The sequence below is a fragment of the Trachurus japonicus genome, chromosome 2 (assembly GCF_045865225.1).
Source record: "Trachurus japonicus isolate A0001 chromosome 2, Traja_1.0".
Classification (NCBI taxonomy): domain Eukaryota; kingdom Metazoa; phylum Chordata; class Actinopteri; order Carangiformes; family Carangidae; genus Trachurus; species Trachurus japonicus.
The window spans coordinates 15,414,284-15,441,772 of NC_140908.1; the positions used below are offsets into that span (position 1 = coordinate 15,414,284).

Consider the following 27,489-nt stretch of genomic DNA (forward strand, 5'->3'; position numbering starts at 1 on the left):
GACATCGTCTGCTCTTTTCCTTCTAAACTAAACTCCATCAATGTGAAGTGAAACCGGTACCGGATTCAACCAATAGGGGGCAGTATGTGATCTGAATCCAGACCTGGAACAATGATGAAGACTTCAATCCTCTTTTATCTCTCTCTTTTACTGTTATTCCACATTATTTGTTTCAGATATTTCAACAAGTCTTATTTATTTGACTGTTTCTGAGGTGAAATATTATATTTTCTTGTTTTTTTTAAAAATTAGTAACTATGTTTTTGGGTATAATATTTAAAAAAGGTTGTGTTTTTGTTCCACCGCTTCACCTAGACTACAGAAAAACTGCAGTTTTAATTGAATGAATATGTAAATAATATAATATGTAGAGCATAAATCTGGATTAAAGTCACACACCAGCATTATCAATCAGAATCAGCATCAGAAACACACACACACACACACATGATGGTTATTGATTCACGGAAACATTTGTATGTTTCCAGTTTAACGTTGATTCATCTTCATTCGGAAAAATAAGTCAATACCAATATCAAGTTACTCCGAAGAAGCTGAACGCAAAAATATTAATGTAGTCGTGAGAGTGACGCTGCACCATCCATACATTATATTCCAATCAATTCTATTTTACTTTATTTTACCTCTAAGACAATATTGCATGATGTATATATTTATTTATTTTATTTTATTTATTGTAGTGCATTACGATATAACTGACTGATTTGGTTTTATATGGTTCGTTTTCATACGGTTTGCGATTGAGCACATTTTAGCATTCTTTTATTTCTATATTTTACTTTTATAAGGGTTCTACCACATCACATGGTCTTTATTAGTTCTGGACACTATGAATATTTGAATTTCACTGAATTTGCTTTTAGATGCAGGGCCGTTGCTAGGAATTCTGGGCCCCCTAAAACAATACTAAAGTGGGCCCCTGCCCCCCTGACTTTTCCACTTTTTTTCTTAGACTACGTATGTATTATAATTTTTTATTTAGCCTACTTTGTTTTGATGCTAATGCAGCATTACTATGAGTATTAGTCAGGGTCTAAGCAGAATAATTCAGTCATACAAAGATTAGACTACTGGGGTTTTTTATGGGCCCCACTGGGCGCTGGGCCCCTAGAATTACCATCACCTTTCTCCTGTATACGGCCCTGTTTAGATGCAACTTAAAAAGACATGGATTCTATTTAAATCTTAAATAACTTAAAAATTTTACCTCAAATTAATAATAATAATAACTTTTCCAGTTCTCTATACCCTGGCACAATGATAAAACTCCACGTCCATCACAACTCAAAGGTCATCCGTGAACCGTGAGCGCTCCCTGAAGTCCGTCAGGTTGATTTAAGTGAAGGCATCGCGCTGTCGGAGGAGTTTTAGGGAGATGCCACTCTGCCTCTACGTCCATCCCTCCCTGCCGTAGCCAAAGGGGGGTGATAAAAAATGTAAATGCCTGCGCCCTCAGATGGACATGACGGCACTCGCCTTCAGAAATATCTATTTTTCACTTCTTCGTCGTCGTCCTTCCTCCTGATTTGAGCATCACCTTTGCTGGTGTCTGACTGAAGGCCGTTCTGCTAATGATTAGATGTTTACAGGGCCGTTGATGATAATTCTAGGGGCCCAATGCCCAGTGGGGCCCATAAAAAACCCCAGTAGTCTTTGTATTACTGATTTATTCTGCATACACTGCAAAAACTCAAAATCTTACCAAGAATATTTGTCTTATTTCTAGTCAAAATGTAATTTCTAGTCAAAACAAATCTCATTATACTTAAAATAAGACTCATCACATTAAAAAGCAGCTTGTTTTTAGACACTTTTTACTTCTTTCAAGCAGATTTTCACTTGAAATAATCTGATAGTGGGGAAAAAGCACAAAAAACTTACTTTCACTGGCAGATTTTTCTACTTATTTCAAGTGTAAAATTGTTTGAAACAAGTGAAAATGATCTAAAAACAAGTTAATTTTTAGGCGATGAGTCTTATTTTAAGTGGAAAGAGATTAGTTTTGACTAGAAATGAGACATTTTGACAAGAAATAAGACAAATATTCTTGGGAAGATTATGAGTTTTTGCAGTGTAATGCTGCATTAGCATCAAAACAAAGTAGGCTAAATAAAAAATGATAATACATACGTAGTCTAAGAAAAAAAAACTGGAAAAGACAGGGGGAGGGGCCCACTTTAGTATTCTTTAAGGGGGCCCAGAATTCATAGCAACGGCCCTGGATGTTTATATTAAACCTTCAGCTGAAGCCATGCGCTCAACATTGAACATTTATCCTCAAGTCAAACACTGTGAAGAGTTCCCAGGTTAACATAACTGATAATAATAATTCAATTAATAAATTAAAAATCTGAAATAAACAGGACTGGACGGACGTCGAGTCTCTGACCAATGAGGCGACACTAAAGAGACGAGAAGAAGACGGAGGAACTGAAGAGGAGTTGGATTTCGCTCCGTGAGCATTTCCCACCGTAACACGAGCTTCTCCCTGTCGTCTGATCTGGAATCAATATCCAGTCACAATCAGCTATCAAAGGTATTGATACCATTGCTGCATAATATCATGGCAGTGGAAAGACTGAAACATCTTAAAATAACTCAATAATTACATAAGAGACTGACACAGCATCATGTGCATAAAGTGTGTTGTAAAATTGAGATATCTAGTTGGAATAAGAATAATAAGAATTTAATATTTGACAATTCTTTTTGTACTTTTCAGTTTGTTACTGCAACACTGCAAATTTCTACTACAATAATGGTGCTATTGCTATTATTATGGATGCCTGTCTTATCTTTTATCAATTACCATAATTAACAAATTAACTGACTTTGACTGCTTCAATGTTTAAGCTATTTTGTTAACAGATAGTCACTGTAGATAATCTGCTAATAAAATCAAAATAAACTCCTCGGTATTTTATTTCAAAAGGAAACCAATCCTGAAAATTTCATCCTGACTGTTTTGCTTAATTAATTTCATTAAGAAAAAGGTAAAACTACAAAAATATCACGGACCAGACAGACAGCGACTGTGAGTCTATGTGACGTCGTCATCCAACCAAAATCCAGTACCATTAACACCAGTATCATGATCAATAAAAGTCAAACATCCCAAAAAATCAGTTATAAAAAATGAATTAATTGAAAGCTAGGATGGATTCAGCCTCCAATGAGTCATAATCGGTATCAGCAACAATGTTCACAATCTAGTCTAGTATTTGCACAAACATAGTCTTACAAAGTGGTGACAGAGCGCCAGGTGAACAAGGTGAGATGAAATTTTTGCGGAACGACGCACCCACAGGAATGAAAATGGGAGTATGGTGAATAGTTCGCAAACATAACTGTTTTCGCACTGCAAAAACTCAAATGTCTTACCAAGTATATTTGTCTTATTTCTAGTCAAAATGTCATTTCTAATCAAAACAAATCTCATTATACCTAAAATAAGACTCATCATATTAAAAAGTAGCTTGTTTTTAAGACATTTTTTACTTCTTTCAAACATATTTTCACTTGAAATAAGTAGAAAAATCTGACAGTTTTTCTGTCTTATTACAAGCACAAAAAACCTGCTTTCACTGGCAGATTTTTCTACTTATTTCAAGTGAAAATTAGTTTGAAACAAGTGAAAATGATCTAAAAACAAGTTAATTTTTAGGTGACGAGTCTTGTTTTAAGTGGAAAGAGATTAGTTTGAATAGAAATGAGACATTTTGACAAGAAATAAGACAAATATTCTTGGAAAGATTTTGAGTTTTTGCTGTGCGGAGTGGTTGAAAACACACGATGAAGAGATGAGAAGTGACGATGACTGTGATGATGTGAATTTAATTAAAAAAAACAACTGTTTTTACCAAAGAGTCTGTTGTTCCCTGTGCGGCCTTTCCTCATCAGGTACATGGCCCAGGACAAGGGGCCCGAGCTGGAAAACGCCCCGGGGTTCATCCTTCAGTCCTGGATGCAAAAAGGTGGCAACAGCTATGTATGGGGGCCAAACTTCCAACAGAGCGGCGTCAAGGGAAAATCATAATAATAATAATAATAATAATAATAATAACGGGGAAAATTATAAGAGAAAAGAAAGGAAAAAAAAGCGTAAAATTTGGAGTCGACAAAGAAGGAGCTCCAGCCTGTCTTCACCTCTACGATCTGCTTTTATACCCTGATTCTTTATCTCTTCAGCCCCCTCCCTCCGCTCACGTCCCGTTACATATTTGTAAAAAAACATATAAAAGTGCGAGGAGGAGGAGAGGATTCAGTCAAGCTTGATTCATTCCCTCCCTCTCTAAAGCGTAGCCATGGGGGACACCACTCCACTTTGCCCTCGGGCTCTTTAAAGCTGCTAATTTCATTTAGCTGCTCTTCATCCTTCCTCTTCCCCCCTCCTCTTCCTCCCTCTTCCTCCCTTCTCTACCTCACAGTTTGGAAGTTTCTATCTGAAAAATCAAGGTCACGCTGAACTGAACTCCCCGACAGCCTTTCAGTTATATGTGTCAAATGTTTCATTTCATAACCGAGCCACTTCCTGGTTCGAAACATGATGATGCGGATTCTCGTTTGCGGACATTCGCACAGGGCCAAAACGGGGTCAGTCCTATGTTCCCACAGCCCTATGTTCCCTCATTTCTAAGATTTTTCTTATTTCTAAGAATTTTCTCAAAATGAAACTCTAAGTCAAGTCTTTTTTTATTTTTATACCGCATTTAAAGGGATGATTCAGAGTAATTTCAACCTAGGGTCCTTTGCACTATGACCTCGAGCCAAACGCCCGCCCCAGAAGCTTGTTTTCCCTTGTCGAGTTACCGCTATTAAATGCATGGCGCTAACGTTACCAAGCAGCTATCTTAAATTACACTGCAAAAATTCAATATCTTACCAAGAATATTTGCCTTATTTCTAGTCAAAATGTCGTTTCTAGTCAAAATAAATCTCATTATACTTAAAATAAGACTCATCACATTTAAAAAGTAGCTTGTTTTCAGACACTTTTTACTTTTTTCAAGCAAATTTTCCACTTTAAATAAGTAGAAAAATCTGACAGTGGATCAAGTTTTTCTTTCTTATTACAAGCACAAAAAACCTGCTTTCACTGGCAGATTTTTCTACTTATTTCAATTGAAAATTTGTTTGAAACAAGTGAAAACTGTCTAAAAACAAGTTAATTTTTAGGTGTTTAGTCTTATTTTAAGTGGAAAGAGATTAGTTTTGACTAAAATTGAGACATTTTGACAAGAAATAAGACAAATATTCTTGGAAAGATTTTGAGTTTTTGCAGTGTACCCCAATAATGTCCGGAATTCCTGGTGTAGCTACTTACTGTACAAACTTTCTAATGCTTTGTTTACTACTACTAACACTATTTGTACTACTGTAGAAGTTTGTTGTTTAAATTGCACCAACTCATGGAGGTGAGTTTAATTTCGGTATAAGGGTTCATCACTCAACCCTACGTTGGAGTAGCGGTGTTGGAAGGGGTCAGCCCTGTGTTCCCAGATTTAGCTAAAAGCTACATTACATCTGTAGTCAACTGCTACTGGATAACAGGTTGGATGTAATTGACGACCAAATTGGGAGAAATGGGGATAAAATCTGATGCAAATTGATGATAAAGGAAATGTGGGAACATAGGGCCTAATTTTGGAAAGAAAAAAAACCTTAGAAATGAGGGAACAAAGGCACGCTCCCGCCAAAACAACCTACAATTTATAATTCAATGGATGATGTTCAGAGATTCACTCAGGAAGTAGTACGGACTGGTTTGCGAACTGCCGTATTGAGGCTTTAAAAGTTTGCGGTTTGGCTGTCACCACCTTGGTTTTGGGTCAGGAGAATCTCACTGCTGATAGGTGGTTGTCCCAGCGAGGCATCACACAAATTTTCGCAGAATTCCGCGCAGATTTCGCATCATTGCGCCGTTAGCTGTCGTTTGAGCCGCCGGCACAAATTCGCATTTGTTTTGTTTGTAATCTCATTGCGTGAAAAGTTTGCCACCTATCATGGTACTGATTTTTTTCTAGAATTGTTAAACTTTTTCTTTTTTTTGAGAATTCTTTTTCTATTTTTAGAAATTTTATCACCTTTTCTATATTTGGTTTTTTAACTTTTTTTTCCGAGAAGATTTTACCACTTTTTTTCTAGAAAAATTTTAACTTTTTTTTTTTTTTGGGATAATTTTACCACTTCTTTCTAGAAATGTTTTCGGAGAAATTGTACCACTTTTTTCCAGAAATTTCTCTATAATAATTCCAAAAATTCAAACCATTGGCCCTAATTTGAATGTACAAAAATGTATTCAGTCTCGGAACAAATAATCGTGTATTTCTGGCGTTTGCTTCAAAATTTTGTCCAATGGGGGTCCGTGGTCTAATTTGGGTCAATTTAGGGTCCTTGATGTAAAAAAGCTTGACAACCACTGAACTAAGTGACCACATTAGGCTACTAGCTACAGTGTTGCCAACTTGGCGACTTTCCAAACCCTCTTGGCGACTTTTTTTTTTGTCAAAAGCTACTAGCGACAAATCTAATGACGTAATTTAGCGACTTCTAGCGACTTTCCTTATTGAGGAGTCAAGGCAACACTGCCTAGCTACGATGCTGCTAACACTGTTAGCTTTCACAATTCAAGGCTAACTTTATAACTCATTTTTAAGCAGTCTCTGGGGGCTAATTTCACACATTTCTACATTTGCGAAATATCACATGAAAAATAATGTGTAATGTTTGCAGATTAAAGGTAAAACAGTGATTTTAAATGGTTAAACAGAACAAGAACTGACCACAGAGCAGCTTGTTATCCTGCTACATGTTTCAAGCATGAAGACTGTGGGGGGCAACCGTCACCAGTCCGACATAGGCCTCTAATTGTCTATTAAATGTCCCATTATTCTGACAATGTTTGCCTCCTATGGCCGGAATGACGGTATTTTTTTCTTTTTTTAAATATCCTGCCTGGTCCCGACTGGTCGGAATGGTGGGATGTCGTTATGACAGCATATAACCATGAAAAATAATGTGTAATGTTTGCAAACTAAAGGTAAAACAGTGATTTTAAATGGTTAAACGGAACAAGAACTGACCACAGAGCAGCTTGTTTTCCTGCTACATATAATAAACTGTGTCAAGCATGAAGACTGATGATGAGTAACCTTGCTGGCAGTCTCTCAAAGCACACAGGAACACACACACACACACAGCTTTTTGGGAGCATGAACACCACTATTTCAGAAACACTCATTGAAAAACTAAATATCAGTTAAAACTAGGGCTGGGTATCGGTACTCAATACTTTTCAGGTATCGACCGAAACAACCCAGTACCAAGTAGTATCGAAACTGCGCCTGTCAATCGATACTTTTTGTACTCAGATCAAGAAAAAAATGACTGTTTCTATGGTTTTGCACGCAATCTAAACCAGGAAGTCTTCTCTCCCGGTGTAAAACGTCAGTATTTTCCGGCCGCTTCTAATCCGAATCGGCACCTTGAGGAGTTTGAGCTGCACCTCAGTTTCATTAGTTTTTTATTTGACAGAGTTTCACACAGAACTTTCTGTTGAGTCTTTCCATGTTTCTCCTTCTGCACCAGTGAAAAGGAAACATTTACATTTTTTCAGACAAGACGATTGTCTCAAAACTATTTGATTTTTTTTTTTTTTAATTGAATGACTATTCATTGCTCATCCCTAGTAAAAAATCTTTTGAATGTGGAGGAGTGGTGACATTCATGTAACCGATTGCTTTCTTTTCACATGATTAGTATGGAAGGAAGTTGAAAAAAAGTATCGAATGAAGTACTCACTTGGTATCAGTATCGTGTTAAGGGTACTGGTATTGGTACTGGTATCGAAATTTTTTTAACGATACCCAGCCCTAATTAAAACACGTCATAATTATGATGAGATGAAATGAAATGAAAAGTTAAAAAATGACAGCAAAATGTCCCTGTAACATAACAACATCCACAGGAATCTGAGGTACACAACTGTACATTAGCGTCGTTGTGCGTCGGTCAAAACTATAAACACAAGACGCCATGACGACCAGACCTCAAGGTGACCACGACGACACAGATGAAACTGGTGGACACTGAGCTTCCCACAGCCGCTCTCCCAGAGGAACTCTGGCTTCTGCCATCACCACAACTCTCCCTGTGTGTGTGTGTGTGTGTGTGTGTGTGTGTGTGTGTGTGTGTGTGTGTGTGTGTGTGTGTGTCTGGGTTATTATGGTGTGCCACAGTGGTTGTTCACACTGGAGCGAACCAAGTCTACAAAGGGTTGTTCTTGCTGATGAAGCTCTGTTCACTGTGTCCTCACTACATAATATCTAGTTCAGGGTATCCGCGGGGTCTTGAAAAGTATTAAAAGGTGATAAATCAATTTTGGAAAATTTAAGACCCTTAAAAAGTATTAAAAAGTATTTTCACGGCTTTATAAAGTCTTAAATTTTGAAGGTATTTTTTCTGAATTAGCTGTCCAAGAGTTTGAGTCCTAAAAAACATTGTTTAAGTGTGTGAATTTATTCATTTTATTAAAAAACAAAGATGAACCGGTACATAAAAAAAGAAAAGAAGATTGTTGTTTTGGTTTTTTGAGAGTGGAGCAATGTTTTTTTGTTTTGTTTTTTGATAAAATTTGTCTTTGATTTATTATCTAACCTACCTAACCTATTTTGAATTCTGTTGTATCTAGTGGTCTTTAGTCTTTATCACAAACTAAACCTGTTAGTACGTTAAAAGTGTCACTGATGTAAATGGTTACAGCTTGAAGTGGCGGTGAGGTGTTAAAAAATGCTGAGAAGGTTTTGAAAAAGTCTTAAAAAGGTGTTAAAATTAACTTCAACATTGCTGTATAAACCCTGTAGTTGAATTTCAAACTCATGGAACAGCAAAAAATAGTTACTTTTATATACTTTTACTCGTGCACTTTGTTTCTTTGCCATTAACATCCCATAAAAATGAATGGAGACAATGTTCAAATACTCAAAAACTGTCTCTTCTCATGAAGTCAATATCATCATCACCATTCTTTGGCCTAGAAATGTCATTTAAATTTTAAACAGATCCCAAGCTTACAAGCGTACAGTTTTAGCTCAGCAAATTCTTCTTATTTTTTTTCTTTCAGAATCTAAATCTGAGCGTATGTATTGTAAAAGTTATTATGGCTGCGAATTACACTCTTAAATTATTATTATTTTTTTAAATATATGTTTTATGTAGGAATATTTGCACTATATTGTACCGTTCAGCCGGTTTAACATTAATTGTAAGTTTAGATATGTGTGATACAGTTCTTCCTAGTTAAAATGAACATGGCAACACAAACAGGAAACCACACACACACACACACACACACACACACGTTCTGGCCACAACCTGAATTGGATGCTCGATCCAGAAATGGAGACACAGGACCTGCCACCTGAATGAAGAGTAAAAAAAAACATAAAAATCATATACGATAATTAAGGTTTTATTAAGAAATGCGATGAATGTGATGAATGTATGTCTGTCAAATGAAATGCGACGAATGTTTAAGCAATATATCACTCCAGTCCGTGGTCTATGCTCATTATACCACGGCTAAGGGGCGTTGTTCCTCCTTAGAGTGGTAGAATGAGCATAGACCACGGACTGGAGGGATATATTGCTTTTATAAAACAGTTACCAATAATGACAATATGAAAGAGGAATACACATCAATTTCATGTAGTTTTATTCAACCAGAAATACATATTATCCAATAAAATAGCCTCACTGTGAAAAAACTAGTCCCACCTCTCCAGACGTTAGCTCCAAGTAGCTCTGTCACTGCTCAGTCCCCTCTACCATTGTTAACCCTCTGGAGGTCAAAGTTCACCTTCAACATGTCAATTACACTACTTTACTACATTTTTAACATCCTAAAAACATCGACTGTCTTTTGCTACGGACTGCAACAGTCCGTTGTCATGGATACATGACAACAACTTCCATTCATACCAGTCATACGTGCCTGAGGCGGAGTGATAGCCTACGCTGTGATAAGGCTTTAGAATAGTAGCCGTGGTAACTGCTCATTGTACCCAAGGGGGCAGTTGTCGTTCTGAGAAGTGAAGCTCACTTCCGCGTTCAAAAAGCTGCAATCCCCTCGGCTGTCGCTGGGGGCTGGCTCCAGAAGGGAGCAACTCCAATTGAGCCCCATGTTAAAATAGCCGATTTTACAGCTTTAAAAAACATATTTACAGCCTGGTACATTTTATTGTTTTGGTCTCAACCGATAGTTTCTACCCCCGCACACACTCTGAGGGGGGTGAATTTTTTTTAAACTCTACCGTTTTACTGTTATTAGGTTTAAAGTTCTGGCCAATTAGGGCGCAGAACCGTTGAGTGACAGGTCCGGCGACCGCTGCTACGAGGCCAGTGGGCGGGTTCTCGGCCGGCGCAAGTAGAATCCAACATGGCGCAGCTCAAACCCCCGTAGTAGCGGCACAAAACAGACTCCCCCAAACCAATGGGTGACGTCACGGACGCTACGTCCATTCTTTTTACAGTCTATGATTGTACCACGGTTAACAACCAATCAGATCGCTGGATTTCACCTTTACGTTTTATAATTAAGCAATATATCACGACAGGCCGTGGTATATCCGCTTCGCGTCGGGCCGAACAACGCCCCTTAGCCGTGGTATAATGAGCATAGACCACGGACTGGAGTGATATATTGCTTTTATAAAACGGTTACCAATAAAAGCAATATGAAAGAGGGATACGCAATCAATTTCATGTAGTTTTATTCAACCAGAAATACATATTATCCAATAAAATAGCCTCACTGTGAAAAAAATTGTCCCACCTCTCCAGACGTTAGCTCCAAGTAGCTCTGCATCTGGTCTTTTCCTCCGCTTTTTTTCAGGTTAATGTCACTGCTCAATCCACTCTACCGTTGTTAATCCTCCCCGGAGGTGAAAGTCAACCTCAAACATGTGAATTCAACTACTTTAGTCCGTTTTTTAACATCGTTGTCATGGATACATGACAACAACTTCCATTCATACCAGTCATACGTGCCTGAGGCGGAGTGATAGCCTACGCTGTGATAAGGCTTTACAATAGTAGCCGTGGTATAGGGCGAATCTCCTTGTTGTTTACAACTACTTCCTGGTAGAAAACCAGCATGAGAACAATAGTGACGGACGAGAGTTTCGCTATATTTATCTAATTTTTCATGTCACTATTTCACCGTTTAGACTAATCTGATGTTTGTAAAGTTTATAAAACCAGTGATTGGACAAACATTACTATTTACGTGTGCACATTTTTGTAATTAGTCATGGTTATCATAGATTAGCCGGGCTAACGGTTAGCTACCTGTTTAACTTTAATAACTCAGTGACTCAATAAACGCTCCATGAACAAATATTTTCTCCAGCGGATATCTGAGTTCCAACATGACTGAGCTAACTGGAGTAGTTTCATGTGGTGTCCCACAACGGGAGGGTTTTAACAGCTGACGTCCTGCTGTTAGCTTAGCTACCGTTAGCTTAGCTACCGTTAGCTTAGCTACCGTTAGCTGTCCCTGTCAGCTGAGCCACTGGTGCTTTCTAGACACTGTGATTCCCCCAAACTGAATAAATACAACACATAGCAACACAAAACACACACACAGAAATAGTAATGTTTCTTCAATCATTTCAGATTTGTCTAAACGGTGATAGGGCGTGAAAAACATGATATATAGCTAAACTCTCGTTCGTTACTATTGATCTCATTCAAATTACAGCTGGTTTTCTACCAGGAAGTAGAATGTAAACAACAAGGAGATTCGGTCTATACCACGGTTAACAACCAATCAGATCGCCGGATTTCAGAACCTTTACATTTTATAAATGTCTGTTAAATAACTTGTTTTGCATGTGAGTTGTTTTAGTTCTTGGATTTCATGTGATGACATAGTCCTACAGTATCTAATGATCTAAAAGTGGACGAAGCGGCTGAAGAGGAAACTGTCCCTGTGTCTGTGCCAGCGGCTGTCTGTCCCCAACGTCCCCTGAGCTCGGGCCACCCCGAGGCCAGGGACAGTGGCATGGCGAGGATCGATACCACACACACACACACACACACACACACACACACACACTCACACACACACACTATTGCAGGATCGATAGAGGAGAGTTGTGTTAGATACATCACACATGTCCGTAAAGCATCACATACTGGTTATTATAGTGGATAAACATCTTATATTTCTTTTATTAGTAAATTATATAGTTTGATATTAAATCAATGTTATTAATCTGATGTTATTATAATAAAATCCAATTAAATATTTCAGATAAATTCCATTAATAATTTAAAACGGGAAGTGGTCGAGTCAGTTCAGTGTATTTGTATTGAAGCGTTCTCATCAATTGATCAGTGACAGGAGAGTTACCAATTGTCTCTAGTTATTCTCTCTCTCTCTCTCGTATGCACACACACACACACACACACACACACACACACACACACACACACACACACACGCGCGCACACACACACACACACACACACCTTGTCAATAATTCATGAGCTGTATTGTGCGGATGCAGTTAACTGCCGCTTAAAAGTAATTAATTGATTTTCTGACATATCAGTTAGCAACAGCACCAAATGACACACACACACACACACACACACACACACACACACACACACACACATGGCTGTATCTGTTTTGTATGTGCGCGGACTGACCGAAGCTATCATTCCGCGGAGGAGGAGACTTTGCGAACACTCTTCGGCTCGTCTGTTGAATCGTTTTACAGCAGCTTCGCAACATCAGTGGCTGTAAAGCAGGGCCGGCCCAAGGCGTAAGCCAACTAAGCACCTGCTAGGGCCCCCGAGACTGTTGGGGGGGGGTCTGGCTGCAGACCTCCACTGTGAGGCCACCTCCACTGTGAGGACGGAAGTTGATTGAACACATAAATCATATTTACATTATTAAGCCCCAAGAAATAAAGTATGGTCATATGGTAAACTAGAGAATATATAGGTTCCTCCTGGTATACTCGCTTTTAAATGATATTTACCTACATTATATAAAATAAAGCCCCAAAAAATAAAGTATATATCAATTGTTCTGTGCCCTGCCCTGAACGGGTTTCGAACCCGGGTCTCCAACACCGCGGGCGACGATGCTAACCATTTCGCCAAAAGGTCAACGGGCACTCTGCACATTGGTTACCACGTCTTTTAACGGTGAGTGAGTTTCGGCGTTTGGTCTATTTTGTGCATGAGTCACGGGCCAGTTGTAAGTTGTAACTGTGTAGTGGAAAGGGGTGCAAAGTAGGAAATGGTAACTGGTTGTGGAAACACTGCTTTACATTGTTTTAACATAAAAATAAAAATAAATCATCATTCTGAAGGTGTGGCGGCTTTTATTTTGCCGTGGCGGTGGGCCACGACCAATTACATGTAGAGGAAACCCTGCCATTATTGACCACTTTTTCTTATTCTTCATGTTTAAATAAAAAAAAACTTCACAAATACATGCTTCCGGTTTATTCGCTTTTATTTTGAAAAGCTTCGAATCAACTTCCGTCCTCACAGTGGAGGTCTGCAGCCAGACCCTCTTGGTAAATATTGGGGGGGCCCCAAAAGGCAAGTAACTTTTAAAAAAAAAAAACACTGCGTTATTACAAAAAACTTTTATTATTGTTGTATTTCAAATTGTTGTTGCACTTTTCTGTTGCAGTATATTTAAAACCAAAAATTTTAAAAAGCAGATGATGTGTTTACAGTAAATGCATTGTCTGTTGGTTTATTTTGTTACTTTTAGTCGACATTCAGTATTATATCAATTTGAAGATTAAATGTAAATCAAACTGCACTTTTAGCTGAATTTGGTGCCAAACCATAGCTGGGTAAAAACCTGCCAGGATATGATGATTAATAAAAAATGAAACGTATTATTATCAGTAATAGGGGGGCACCTTAGGGCCCCATAGAGGCTGGGGCCGGCCCTGCTGTGAAGCCAGATGGAGGAAGAGGAGACAAGCTGATGGTCAGCAAAGGTTGCCGGGGGTCACCAAAGGTCACTGTGGGCTAACCGCAAATCTATACGGCATAAATAATAATAAATACTTCTCAGACTAACGGTTCCAGGAAACAAATCAACACACTGAGTCAACAACACAACAACACAACAACTTCCTGTTGTTCTTGGTGCTGCTGCTTTGTTCTCCTGATGCTGGTCTGTGGTTCAGCAGCTCAGATAAACGCTGCTTCAGCTCTCTAACCCTAACCCTTTATTAAAGATAAGAAGAAATGTCCCACAGTTCTTAGCTAAAGTAGAGGTTTACCAGCGCAGACCCATGTAAATATAGAAACAACTAAGGTTTATACAGAGTTCAACTTCCTACACATTTAAAATTTCTAAATTCCAGACATTTTCCAGACTTCAAGGTAAAAAAAAAGAAAATGAAGCCGGGATATGTTGGTTATCCTGCTGAATTTAGCCTCAAGTCGGTTGTTCAAAAGCAGGCTAAATCTATCCTGATCAGAAATCAGAAATCAATGTGTTTCATACAGTTATTCCATGTTCTTATCTACATATTGGCCTGATTTATATATAACAAACTAAATACATTTACAAATCTGTGTCCATCTATGATATTTTCTATGACCACTATAGCTTCTACATCACTGGCTTCTCATAGCATTTTTTTTTATAGGCTATATATAAAATATGTTACAAAATATATTGGTCTAAATATAGGTTGAGGTAAGAAAATAAGAATACAATTGAGTGAGTGTGAGCAGCAACCATCTTCCAGTTGCACTTTTGACCACTTTTGCCGTATGAACTTGTATCACTTGTTATTCAGATTATAATGAATCTGTGCAATGGATCATCTTCCACTGCTCAAAGTGCACAACTGTTCATTTGTGAAAGGAACTTGAGTTGTGATCATAGTTTCAGTTTTCAGTCTGGTTTATACAGGGTCCCTACTCATTTGAAATTACTAAATTCCTTACTTTTTCCAGACTTCAAGGTAAAAAAAATTCTAATAATTTGTGACATTTGAGTAAATAGATGTGTATCATGAACATAAATTCTGCAATAAATCATTTGTTTTGTATGCCATTATGTCACCAAATAATTTCCAGGAGATTGCAGCTAAGTACAGCAAAAATAATTAACCCAAATAACGTCAGATAAGATACCAAACCCAGATAAGTATTAAAGGGATAGTTCACTCAAAATTGAAATTTCACTCATTATTATTTATTGTGCACACATAAATAGTAATGTTTGTCCAATCATTGGTTTTATAGACTTTACAAACATCAGATTAGTCTAAACGGCGATATAGATACATGAAAACTTAGATATACTGTATATACACGCTAAAAAATGTTGGGTTATCTCTGTAACCCAATTTCTGAGTTATTGGTGTTGAGTTAAATTTTTGGGTTATTTTTCCAGAGTATAACCCATTTTCAGGGTTATAGGGCTATGAATTTAACCCAATTCCTGGGTTGTGCAAGTAATTGGGTTATTTTTCAGTGAGTAACCCATTTGTTGGGTTAAGGGTTGGGTAATTCTGTGACTTAAAGTGATAGTTCACCCAAAATTCAAATTTCACTCATTATCTACTCACCCTCATAGCTCATTCAGCTTATAGCTTTCAGCATTCTCTCGTATTTCCTTCAGGAAATGCATTTTCTAGTTTCCTTTTATTATTAGGCTATTTATTGAATTTTTTGTTTTTTTTTGAGAAATTGCCGTTTAATAATTTGAGTTAAAACCTGGTTTAGTTCCGGTTAAAGTCAAGTTTAAGATTTAGGCGTCCTCACAGCTATACAAAGACCAGTGTGTGTGTGTGTGTGTGTGTGTTGTGAATTATTCAGCCAGCCGCTGCGATGAGAGAAGACTGTCTTATCACGGTTAAACTCAACATTGATTTTCTGACACAAGAAATGAAATGAAGAGAGAGAGAGAGAGGAAAAGAGGAAAGAGAGGAGTGTACCTGATCAAACACGTTAACGTTTCAAGTTAGTAAAATGTTCACACTGATGCAGAGATGGAAAGAAAATAGAAAGAAGGAGAGACAGGGAGAGAGAGAAAGACAGAAAGACAGAGAGAGAGGGAGAGAGGACAAGTCAGACAGAAAGACAGAGAGAAGTATGAAAAAAGCCCCAGGCTGTGTTTAGTGCAGTTTGAATGGCTGAGCAGATGCATTAGAGCAGAAATTCTTATCTATCACACACACACACACACACACACACACACACACACACACACACACACAGCCAAGCAGGTCTTGCCCACCCACCATCCTGAAGTCCATGTGCTTTACTCTTTTGGTCATTTTGTCTATTTATTAGTTATTGGATTAAAACCATAGAGACATGTTGCCGTATCACATGTACCCGGTTAAAGCTGAGTCTGATACCTAACCAGGTGAGATCCTGCAGCTCTTTGTGAATCCACAGGTGATCCCAGACCAGGGTCCCATCTGTAAAACCTGCCCTCCCCTGGGTGTCATCCCTGTTGAACGTGTCAACGGAGCCTACCCACACACCAGAAGACTTTGAAAAGATTTAGAAAAGACTCTAAAAGACTATCAGCTCACATCTAAAGACTGTTGTTTAGAGGTTTTAGTCCCAGAATAGTCTCAGACTAAAATTTTTACAAAGACCGTGAATCTTATAGGGTCACTATTTACAAGACTACAACTAGATTTTCCCCATCATGCACAGCAGAAATTTTATAAAAAGGAGAATCAGCTGCTGTCATGTTCTTCAGACAGTAGTGAGCTTGCTTTTGAACAGTAAAATATTAAAAAATAAACCGTATAAAGGTATATTTACAACTGTTACTGAATTTCTGTATCAAAGTTCTCAAACAAAAGGCAAAATCTTCTTGCTTCAAGGTTTTATTTGTCACTCCGAATTGAAGATTAGCCTGCCCTACAGGAAAAATGGCATAGGCCTACATAAAATAAAAAGAGTAGTAAAGCAATATATTAAGCAGGAATATATATATTTAAGCAAAGATGTTCAATCAAACCCACATAGTTTGAAAACACACAGTCAGTATCACAACTAAACATAAAGTCTGTTAGCTTAATGCTAACGTATAATGTAAAATCTCACAGACGGGCTAACAGAAATTAGCATTCACGGCAACCGATAGCCAGCTGTTATGTTATTATCTGGCTGTTCTATCAGTCGCTCTGGTCCATGTTTGTTATTGACTGTCTAGTTTCCTGTTTCGGCTTTTGTCACTGCTAATCTATTGGTTGTTGATCGTCTACGTCACTGCGACTTGTGATAATATCAAACACGTTTATCGTTTGGTGTAAGCCCAGCATAAAGTGAAGACATCCTGATCACAGGACTGGTCCAAACTATCCAACCATATCCCTAACCCAGTGGTTCCCAACCTTTTTTGGCTCGTGACCCCATTTTCACAAATTTCTGGCGACCCGCGTCAATCAAGATGTGCCAGCTCAGATTTTATATCCTGCATTTATATGAACTCGATTTATATTTGAGAAAGTGAAAGTAAAGAATACAGTTGTTTAAAGGGATAGTAGCATTTTTTTTAAAGTGTGGTTGTATGATCTCCAAATAGCCCCTAAGTACTTTAATTGCAGTAGAAGACTCTCTGCACTCCTCCCGTTAGCAACGCCAGCCCATAATAGCCCTGCCCAGAGATTTACAACATACAGTGTTGTGAACAGACCCAAAGAAACGACCTATTTTCACGGCCTAAAAGAGGTTTTACCTGAAAAAAAAAAAACACAGTTCCATTGTTCGCTATAATATAATTTTTTCCAGCCCTTCAAAGTGCAGGAAAAACACAGTTTTTATTTGGACCTAACCAACTCACGTATCCCTCCGCCCAGGGTTAGCGCCCGCCGATCAGCAGTTGGTTAGGTCCAAATAAAAACTGTGTTTTTCCTGCACTTTGATTGCCTGTGGGGTTTTTAATGATACGTTTAAAAATAATAATAATTAGTTTTAAAAATATTTTTATCAGTCTTTTTTATTTATTTATCAATTACTAGACATTCCAGGTGACCCCACGTGGGGTCCCGACCCCAAGGTTGAAGAACACTGTGCTAACCCCTAACTGTAGTAGTTACCAGGGTGACGGTGGTAAAGGAAAGATGGATGGATGGATGGATGGTGTGGTGGTGTGTCGACACTGAGATGAATCCAGACCCTGAGGGGAGGAAGAGGAGGATGAGAAGGAGGATTGAGAGGGAGATCCCTGAGGAAACAAGGGATTGAGGAAAGGACGATAGAAAAGTGAAAGTTTTTCATTCATCTTTTGCGATAGCTATCAAACCATTAAAGCTGTAAACCACAGATCTAGACCGGTTAAAACCTAAACTAAGCAGCAGGCAGCTGGCCTCTAATGGCTGTGTTGCATGAGTATCATTTACATACACAGCTCTGATTAGACCGTTATTTTCCATTGTAGTGATCGGTGCTATTATATACACAAGTCACACAGTTTGTTGCTGTTTCCACGGTGACGTATGTGTTGATCCCAACTCTCCCAAGCTCTGCACTGCAAAAACTCAAAATCTTTCCAAGAATATTTGTCTTATTTCTTGTCCAAATGTCTCATTTCTAGTCAAAACTAATCTCTTTCCACTTAAAATAAGACTCATCACCTAAAAATTAACTTGTTTTTAGATCATTTTCACTTGTTTCAAACAAATTTTCACTTGAAATAAGTAGAAAAATCTGCGAGTGAAAACATGTTTTTGTGCTTGTAATAAGAAAGAAAAACTTGCTCCACTGGCAGATTTTTCTACTTATTTCAAGTGAAAATCTGCTTGAAAGAAGTAAAAAGTGTTAAAAACAAGCTACTTTTTAATGTGTTGATTTCTATTTTAAGTATAATGAGATTTGTTTTGACTAGAAATGACATTTTGACTAGAAATAAGACAAATATTCTTGGTAAGATTTTGAGTTTTTGCAGTCTGCTTTCTGTTTCTGTGGGAATCAGTTGCTTCAACCTATTACAGCTCTATTAACAAAGTATGTCTTAAGGTGCGTACACACAAATGTTAATATAAGTGCAACTTTTGCAGTATTTTCTTCACAGAGGCTTTAAGGAATTTTGCAGCAACTGTCCTGTTTTATGATGAAAACTGTTCTCTTGCGGACTGGACGCAGACTCTGCAAAAACTCAAAATCTTACCAAGAATATTTGTCTTATTTCTAGTCAAAATTTTTCATTTTTCATTTCTAATTTCAAAACAAATCTCATTATACTTAAATAAGACTCATCACATTAAAAAGCAGCTTGTTTTTAGACACTTTTTACTTCTTTCAAGCAGATTTTCACTTGAAATAAGTAGAAAAATCTGATAGTGGAGCAAGTTTTTCTTCCTTATTACAAGCTGAAAAAACTTACTTTCACTGGCAGATTTTTCTACTTATTTCAATTGAAAATTAGTTTGAAACAAGTGAAAATGATCTAAAAACAAGTTCATTTTTAGGTGATGAGTCTTATTTTAAGTGGAAAAAGATTAGTTTTGACTAGAAATGAGACATTTTGACAAGAAATTCGAGGTGGTTCGAGGTGCAAAGGACCCTAGGTTGAAATTACTCTGAACTATCCCTTTAAATGCGGTATAAAAATAAAAATGACTTGACTTAGAGTTTCATTTTGAGAAGAATCTCAGAAATGAGGCAACATAGGGCTGACCCCGTAAAAACGATGCGTGACGACCTTCTACACTCCATGCGGAATAACCTAAACTATCTCTCTTATTGTGAATAAAGGGACATTTCCTGATTTCTTTGCATTCTAAAGGATAAACACGAGGCTTTGAACAGTCACTATCTATCGACCGCCACAAAAATCAATGAGCCTATTCCACGGCCTGTCAGTCCAATCAACTAATTAACTATTCACACACACAAAAGCTTTGGGTATTTTGTCTTTTTCTTTTGGAGCTTGCATGTGCATGTGTGTATGTATGTGTGTGTGTGTGTGCCAAGTTAATGTTGGAGGTTCTGGAGAACACAAATGGATCATCAAAGTGGAAGGAGCTGGTGGGATTAGCCAATCAGACACCCCGAAGCCCAACCACACGAGGACACATGCAGTCCCAAATGAGCTAATGAATAAATCAGAAGGTTGGAATTTACAATAGTGAATAGAGGAGCGCTAATGGGTACGCTTCACACATACACACATACACACATACATGGGGAAGGAGTTTGCAGTCACTTGTTAACCACAATGTGGCGACAAATGGGTACGAAGGGAGGAAAAGAGGGCGAGGAGGAGTTGGGAAATGGGCGAGATGACTTTTTGCATGACTTCTTCGTTAACCACAGGATTGAAGGGACCTCGCTTCGCCTCGTCCCACCAGAGTTCCCGCCCCATTAAAGGCTTTACAAGGGGAACCGATGCGGTCAGGAGAGACGAGAGAGACGCCGAGAAAGAAAAAAGTCGGCGTGAACCGAGCGCTCCATCCATCGATCGTCAGATGGCTCTTTGCTGTCAGTGGCTTTTGCGAAACTTCACGGGAGGTTAAAGTCAGCGGGGAAGTGTAGCGAAAATATGTAGGCAACTTGGAATCACCCTTTAAATCCAGAGAGAATAATAGTCTATAGTTTTTTTTGTGTAGGCTATCTATGCCAATATCCGCAAATGGTTATGTTTGATTGTATGAAACAAATACATAATCATTAGAAAAATGATGAAGAAAATATCAGATAATGTGATATTGTTGGTTTAACACTACAACACTAACCCAACTGGAAAAATAAATGTAACCACTGCACACACACACAGACACGCACATACACACTACTGTACGTTTGGCATTGACCAAAGTACAGTTGTTGTGCACCATTTTGGATTTGGTGAACACTGTGGTGAAGTTAAACTAGTGGTTCCCCTCAAACTACCACAGTCAGTGTATCACACACACACACACATAGACAGAAAGAAAAACAATAGGTCTATGGTTGAAACTGCTCATCATCGTATTCATGCGTGAAGTGACTAGAATGATCTGATTTAACCTCAACTTCATGAGTGGACCAGGAAAGATCCAGCGAAAAATTAAAGGGATTCACCAACATTTTCTTTTTCGTGTCTTGCCTCACTCCCGAGTCCATGACCAGCAGATAGACACCATCCTTTCTACTGTGCGTGCAGTAACAAGGGAGATAGAGCCGTATCGCCCGTAATTAGCTTAGCTCAAACACTGGAAGTGTATGGGTAGTGTTAGCCTAGCTTAGCTCAAACACTGGAAGTGTATGGGTAGTGTTAGCCTGCCTCCACCTAAAGTCATCAGAGAAACTCTTCAGCAACTCTAAACGGACCGATCTTGGTCTCAGAGCTACAAAACTCTCCGGTAAGGCATCTTGAGCGGTCAAATGCCGCTAACGGGACCAGATCGGTCAAAACGGAGGGTTCAAGCAAAGACGCTTTATTTTGGTTCAAGCTAGCTACATCGAGGGTAGGTTAGCTTCCTGTTTCAAAGTAAAAGCACAAATTCTATCGTCATGGTTTTCTGTATGTAAAGGGCAACGGGTGTTTTATTTTGTGAAAGTAACCAGAAGTGCGTTGGTCACAACAGCTAGCTTGAGTAGCGCCGAATTCGTCCGAACAAAATAGTAAACAGCTGGTATTTAGACAAATTAACGACACACTGCTGATCTAAACGGCTACTTTCTCACCTAAACATGTTTGAAATGTTGATAAAGTGATATATTTACAGAGTTTAGAGCTAAAATGAAATCAGCTTCTGACTGCTGATTTCAGCTCAGGTAGGAGGCAGGCTAACACTACCCATACACTTCCAGTGTTTGAGCTAAGCTAATTAGCGACTTTAGGTGGAGGCAGGCTACCACTACCCATACACTTCCAGTGTTTGAGCTAAGCTAATTACGGCGATACGGCTCTATCTCCCTTGTTACTGCACGCACAGTGGAAAGGATGGTGTCTATCTGCTGGTCATGGACTCAGGAGTGAGGCAAGACACGGAAAAAAAAATGTTGGCGTATCACTTTAAATTTTGAGACCAAAACTCTACGAGAAACAAGTAGGCCTATGCGCGAAACTGTGTCGGTCCAGTGGTGAAGTCTTACTGTCCACCATGACGCTGATATTAAAACACTGAAGCAATTAAACAGCAGCGTGGAGGAAGTGAGGGACAGAGAGGGTGGAGATGGAGGAGGAGAGATGAAAAAGAGGGGAGGAAATGAAGGGATCTTTATAGGAGCTCCCTCTTCCTGTCGCAGCTGATGGATGAGGACAGTGAGATGAGACACTGTAAAAAATGACATTGCTGCGTTTGTCTATAACAGTATATTGTACAGTAAATAGTATATACTCTTGTATTTCCCTCTAGTCATGTGAATTGGAAGGGTAAGAGCAGGTGCATTTATATCACTTGCATAACTTGTCCCACTGCAATTAATGAAAGACATGTAGACATCAATGATAAAAACTAAATTAATTTGATTTTTTCCAATTAATTCCACATTAGATGGAGAAACTCACAACAAAAACGCATGGCAAATATGCATGTTGTGTTTCAGGGGGTACCAAAAAAAATTCATACACTGAACCAAGTGTGATAAATAGATCAACAGATCTTAAATTTCACAATTTCAAACTTCAAATACATGTTATTACTTAGAGGACATAGATTTACAGTGACACATGGGACACCAGGGAAATAAGCACCAGGGAGAGGGGGATTTCCACCTATGTGCCTCCTGAGAGACGAGCAGCAAAGAGGAGGCGTGAGTCAGTTTAGTTCACATTCCTCAAGGAGTTCCAGGAGAGAGAGGAGGAGAGGCAAAAAAAAGAAAAAGAAAGAGAAGAGAGGGAAAGAGAGAGAAAGGATAGAAGGCACAGTGGCCAGCAGAGCAAGTGAGGAATAATGGAATAACAGAGGAGGGAAGACAATTGAAAATGTTTGGCGAAACAATTCAATATCATTTTTTCAGAGGCAAGTAATGACAAATGTGGAAAAGAAGGAATATTGTAAGCATTGGGGGAAAAAAGCAGCCTAGAGTCATCGGATGGTGAATTTGACTACATGCCAGTGTTTACATCAAATTAATCAGAAATGCAGTAATGTACAGTAACAACACTATATAATGTAGCATTTGTACATGCTTTTCTTTACATTATTTAAATTACTGTATGTGTGATGTATTTATTTCAAAATTGTTTCTATCTTTATTCTTTCTCTGGTGTGATACAGTAATTTCCCAGGCTGGGATTAATAAAGTCTGTCTTGTCTTATCTTATCTTAGTTTAGTTTATCTTATTTTAGCTCAATTTATCCTAGCTTATTATATCTCATAATAAAGCTAACATGTTAATATGTAGCTTAGCTCAATTTATCCTATCTTATCTTACCTTCGCTCAATTTATCCTAGATTATTTTATCTCATAGTAAAGCTATTGAAAGATTATGATAAAGATTTTTATTCTGTGGGTAATGGGGGCGGGACTAGATCAGCTTTTGCTTCTCTCGCTTTCCCTTTTGGCCATGTGTATTGTATTATTTGAACTAAGATGAAGTGTGATGATGATGATTTAAATTGACATGCCCGAAATAAACAAATTGATTGATTGATTGATTGAAGCTAACATACATATGTTAATATGTAGCTTAGCTCAATTTATCCTAGCTTATCATATCTCATAATAAAGCTAATATAGCTTAGCTCAATTTATCCTAGCTTATCTTACCTTTGCTCAATTTATCCTAGCTTATTTTATCTCATAATAAAGCTAACATGTTAATATGTAGCTTAGCTCAATTTATCCTAGCTTATCTGATCTTACCTTAGCTCAATTTATCCTAGATTATCTTATCTCATAATAAAGCTAACATGTAGGTTAGCTCAATTTATCCTAGTTTATCTTATCTTTTCTCAATTTATCCTATCTTATCTCATCTCATAATAAAGCTAACATGTTAATATACGGTATGTCATATTTTTGGTCATCAATTGATACTGGATAATCAATGTTTAAAAGATGTAAATGTGTCTATAGTTTAAGCTTGTGACACAGATGTGATGAAGCTGTGAACAGTGAGAACTTGAGGTAAAAGCAGCAGCCGAGTGTCGACATCTTTTACAGTGGGAGGTGCAGAGATCAAACAGCTGAGCTGAGTCGTGTGATGTGTGGCCAGATCTCCACATGGGAGCCACTGTGTGTGTGTGTGTGTGTGTGTGTGTGTGTGTGTGTGTGTGTGTGTGTGTGTGTGTGTGTGTGTGTGGAAGAAAAAGACAGACAAACAGAAGGAGATGAATCCATAGAAGGAATTCTGAGCTATTCCCAGGCTTCAGGATGAGTGCCAGGGATCACAGCTGCACAAATGATCCACCACACACACACACACACACACACACACACACACACACACACACACACACACACAGATATTACACTAGCTGTAGTCCAACTAGTCCTCTACACTGCAAAAACTCAACATCTTTCCAAGAATATTTGTCTTATTTCTTGTCCAAATGTCTCATTTCTAGTCAAAACTAATCTCTTTCCACTTAAAATAAGACTCATCACCTAAAAATTAACTTGTTTTCAGATCATTTTCACTTGTTTCAAACAAATCTTCACTTGAAATAAGTAGAAAAATCTGCCAGTCAAAGCAGGTTTTTTGTGATTTTAATAAGAAAGAAAAACTTGATCCACTGTCAGATTTTTCTACTTATTTAAAGTGGAAAATTAGCTTGAAAGAAGTAAAAATTGTCTGAAAACAAGCTACTTTTTAAATGTGATGAGTCTTATTTTAAGTAGAATGAGATTTGTTTTGACTAGAAATGACATTTTGACTAGAAATAAGACAAATATTCTTGGTAAGATTTTGAATTTTTGCAGTGTAAGGCCGTGTTAGTGCGAGTTAGGTGAGTGTGTGTGTGAATCATAATGATTGGAGCAGACAGCCCCTAAGTGAGACCGGTATAAAACCTGAGTCTTTAATAGTTTGCCAGCAGGAGGTCTTTCTTTCTTTCTTTCTTTCTTTCTTTCTTTCTTTCTTTCTTTCTTTCTTTCTTTCTTTCTTTCTTTCTAATTTCCATCTGTTTATTCCTGCAGCTGTTGGCAGGAAACGGGAAACTTCCCTCCAAAATAAGAGCTGTAATTATTACAAAGCAGCTGCTGGTCAAGTGATCATGAGGACATTCGTGGTCCCCAGAGGGTTGAGCCTAATAACGCTGACGACCTTTGACCCCTCTCCTTTCACAACATCTCCAGGCCAGATTGTCGTGAAGCTTCCTGAGCACGTTCCTGGTCCCCAGAGGATTGATCCTTTTTGTTTTAGTTAAACCACAAGCGCTTCCTGTGGTGACACCTTCACAATAAAACACCAGACAACATCATTTATAACTTATGACGGAGTATTAGGGCCACATTGAGAAGAAAACAAAACAAAACAGACTTCGAGAATAACGGCATACATTTACGAGAATAAAGTCGTACATTTACGAGAATAAAGTCGTACATTTACGAGAATAAAGTCGTACATTTCCTACGAGGAAAAAAGTCATAACGTTACGAGAATAAAGTCGTAAATTTACGAGAATAAAGTCGTACATTTCCTACGAGAAAAGAGTCATAACATAACAAGAATAAAGTTGTATATTTACGAGAATAAAGTCGTAAATTTACGAGAATAAAGTTGTACATTTCCTACAAGAAAAAAGTCATAACATTACGAGAATAAAGTCATAAATTTACGAGAATAAAGTCGTACATGTCCTACGAGAAAAAAGTCATAACATTACGAGAATAAAGTCGTAAATTTACAAGAATAAAGTCGTAAATTTACAAGAATAAAGTCATAACATTACGAGAATAAAGTCGTAAATTTACGAGAATAAAGTTGCACATGTCCCACGAGGAACAAGTCATAACATTACGAGAAATAAAGGCGTAAATTTACGAGGATAAAGTCGTACATTTCCTACGAGAAAAAAGTCAAAACATTACGAGAATAAAGTCGTAAATTGAAGATTTAAGTCAATGTGGCCCTAATACTCCGTCGTAATAACTGAAGGGGCAGATTAGCACATTTTATTTTAACGACCTGGTGAGTCTGGCCTGGTATGTGTGGACCCCTTGGCTAATACTCGGGGTCCTCATAGGGAAACGAGGCCTCTGATTGGCCTCTCATTGGCACTTCTATCACTGAGAACCATAAACCCTCCTTAACCAGCATCAAGACTGCACAGTCCTACACGGTGTGTGTGTTTTGTAGTGTACTGGCTGAGATAATTAAAAACAGAACCAGATTCATGGCGCAGGCCAGGTTTCAAATCCTGACAGTTTTTCATAGACGGCAGAAAGGACTCTTATTTTGAAATACACCAGTCAAATATAAACCAATCCTTAATTCTCCCACAGGAACAACAAGTAGCTGTTGGAGAGGAGCCATAATCCACTGAGAAACACAGTGAACTGAGGGAAAGAAGGAGGACGAGTTTCTGGTAAAACAACGCCGCTATAACTTCTCATAAATTGTCCATCCATCCCTTTTTTCCATTGGTCTCACTGACTTCCCAAAATCGGCAGCAGCAGCAGCAGCAGCAGCTCAATGGAAAAATCCACGTCTCATCTGGGTGTTTGTTTCACTGTGAATTTCCACCTGGATTCACACTTTAATGGAACATTAGAATTATAAACACGTTCAGTGCCAGCGGAGAGGAAGTGTGTGGTACGACGTAGTGGAGAGGGAAAGACTGATGATGTTTTGCTTTGGTGTTAATTTACATTTGTAAGCTAGTGAATGGAAAAAATTGCATAAAATTTTGCTCAAACATGATAAAAATACAGTTGGTATTTGTATTGTATGTCATTCAGTCATTGTTTTATTTACTGGGATATTCACGTGTATTGTCCTGTTTTTAAAAATCAACATATTGCACTTAAAGGGATACGCCAACTTTTTTTTTTTACGTGTCTTGCCTCACTCCCGAGTCCATGACCAGCAGATAGACACCATCCTTTCCACTGTGCGTGCAGTAATAAGGGAGATAGAGCCGTATCGCCCGTAATTAGCTTAGCTCAAACACTGGAAGTGTATGGGTAGTGTTAGCCTGCCTCCACCTAAAGTAGCTGATTAGCTTAGCTCAAACACTGGAAGTGTATGGGTAGTGTTAGCCTGCCTCCACCTAAAGTCATCAGAGAAACTCTTCAGCAACTCTAAACGGACCCATCTTGGTCTCAGAGCTGACAAAACTCTCCGGTAAGGCATCTTGAGCGGTCAAATGCCGCTAACGGGACCAGATCGGTCAAAACGGAGGGTTCAAGCTAAGACGCTTTATTTTGGTTCAAGCTAGCTACATTGAGGGTAGTTTAGCTTCCTGTTTCAAAGTAAAAGCACAAATTCTATCGTCATGGTTTTCTGTATGTAAAGGGCAACGGGTGTTTTATTTTGTGAAAGTAACCGGAAGTGCGTTGGTCACAACGGCTAG

The 27,489-nt window shown here is 38.3% G+C and overlaps 1 protein-coding gene across 2 annotated transcripts in view; it reads right to left on the reverse strand.

The window, feature by feature from the left end:
* Nucleotides 1–27,489, reverse strand: part of runx1 (RUNX family transcription factor 1) — a 71,222-nt gene that overhangs the window by 32,131 nt on the left and 11,602 nt on the right. Inside the window, exon 1 of one of the 2 annotated variants that reach the window (XM_085802647.1) lies at nucleotides 3,882–3,983. The exons of the other annotated variant lie outside the window; for it this stretch is intronic. Coding sequence (XP_085658773.1) covers nucleotides 3,882–3,972 — 91 coding nt within the window. The 5' untranslated portion in view covers nucleotides 3,973–3,983. Of the gene's footprint in view, nucleotides 1–3,881; nucleotides 3,984–27,489 lie in introns of those variants that run through there. 2 annotated transcript variants of the gene reach the window in all.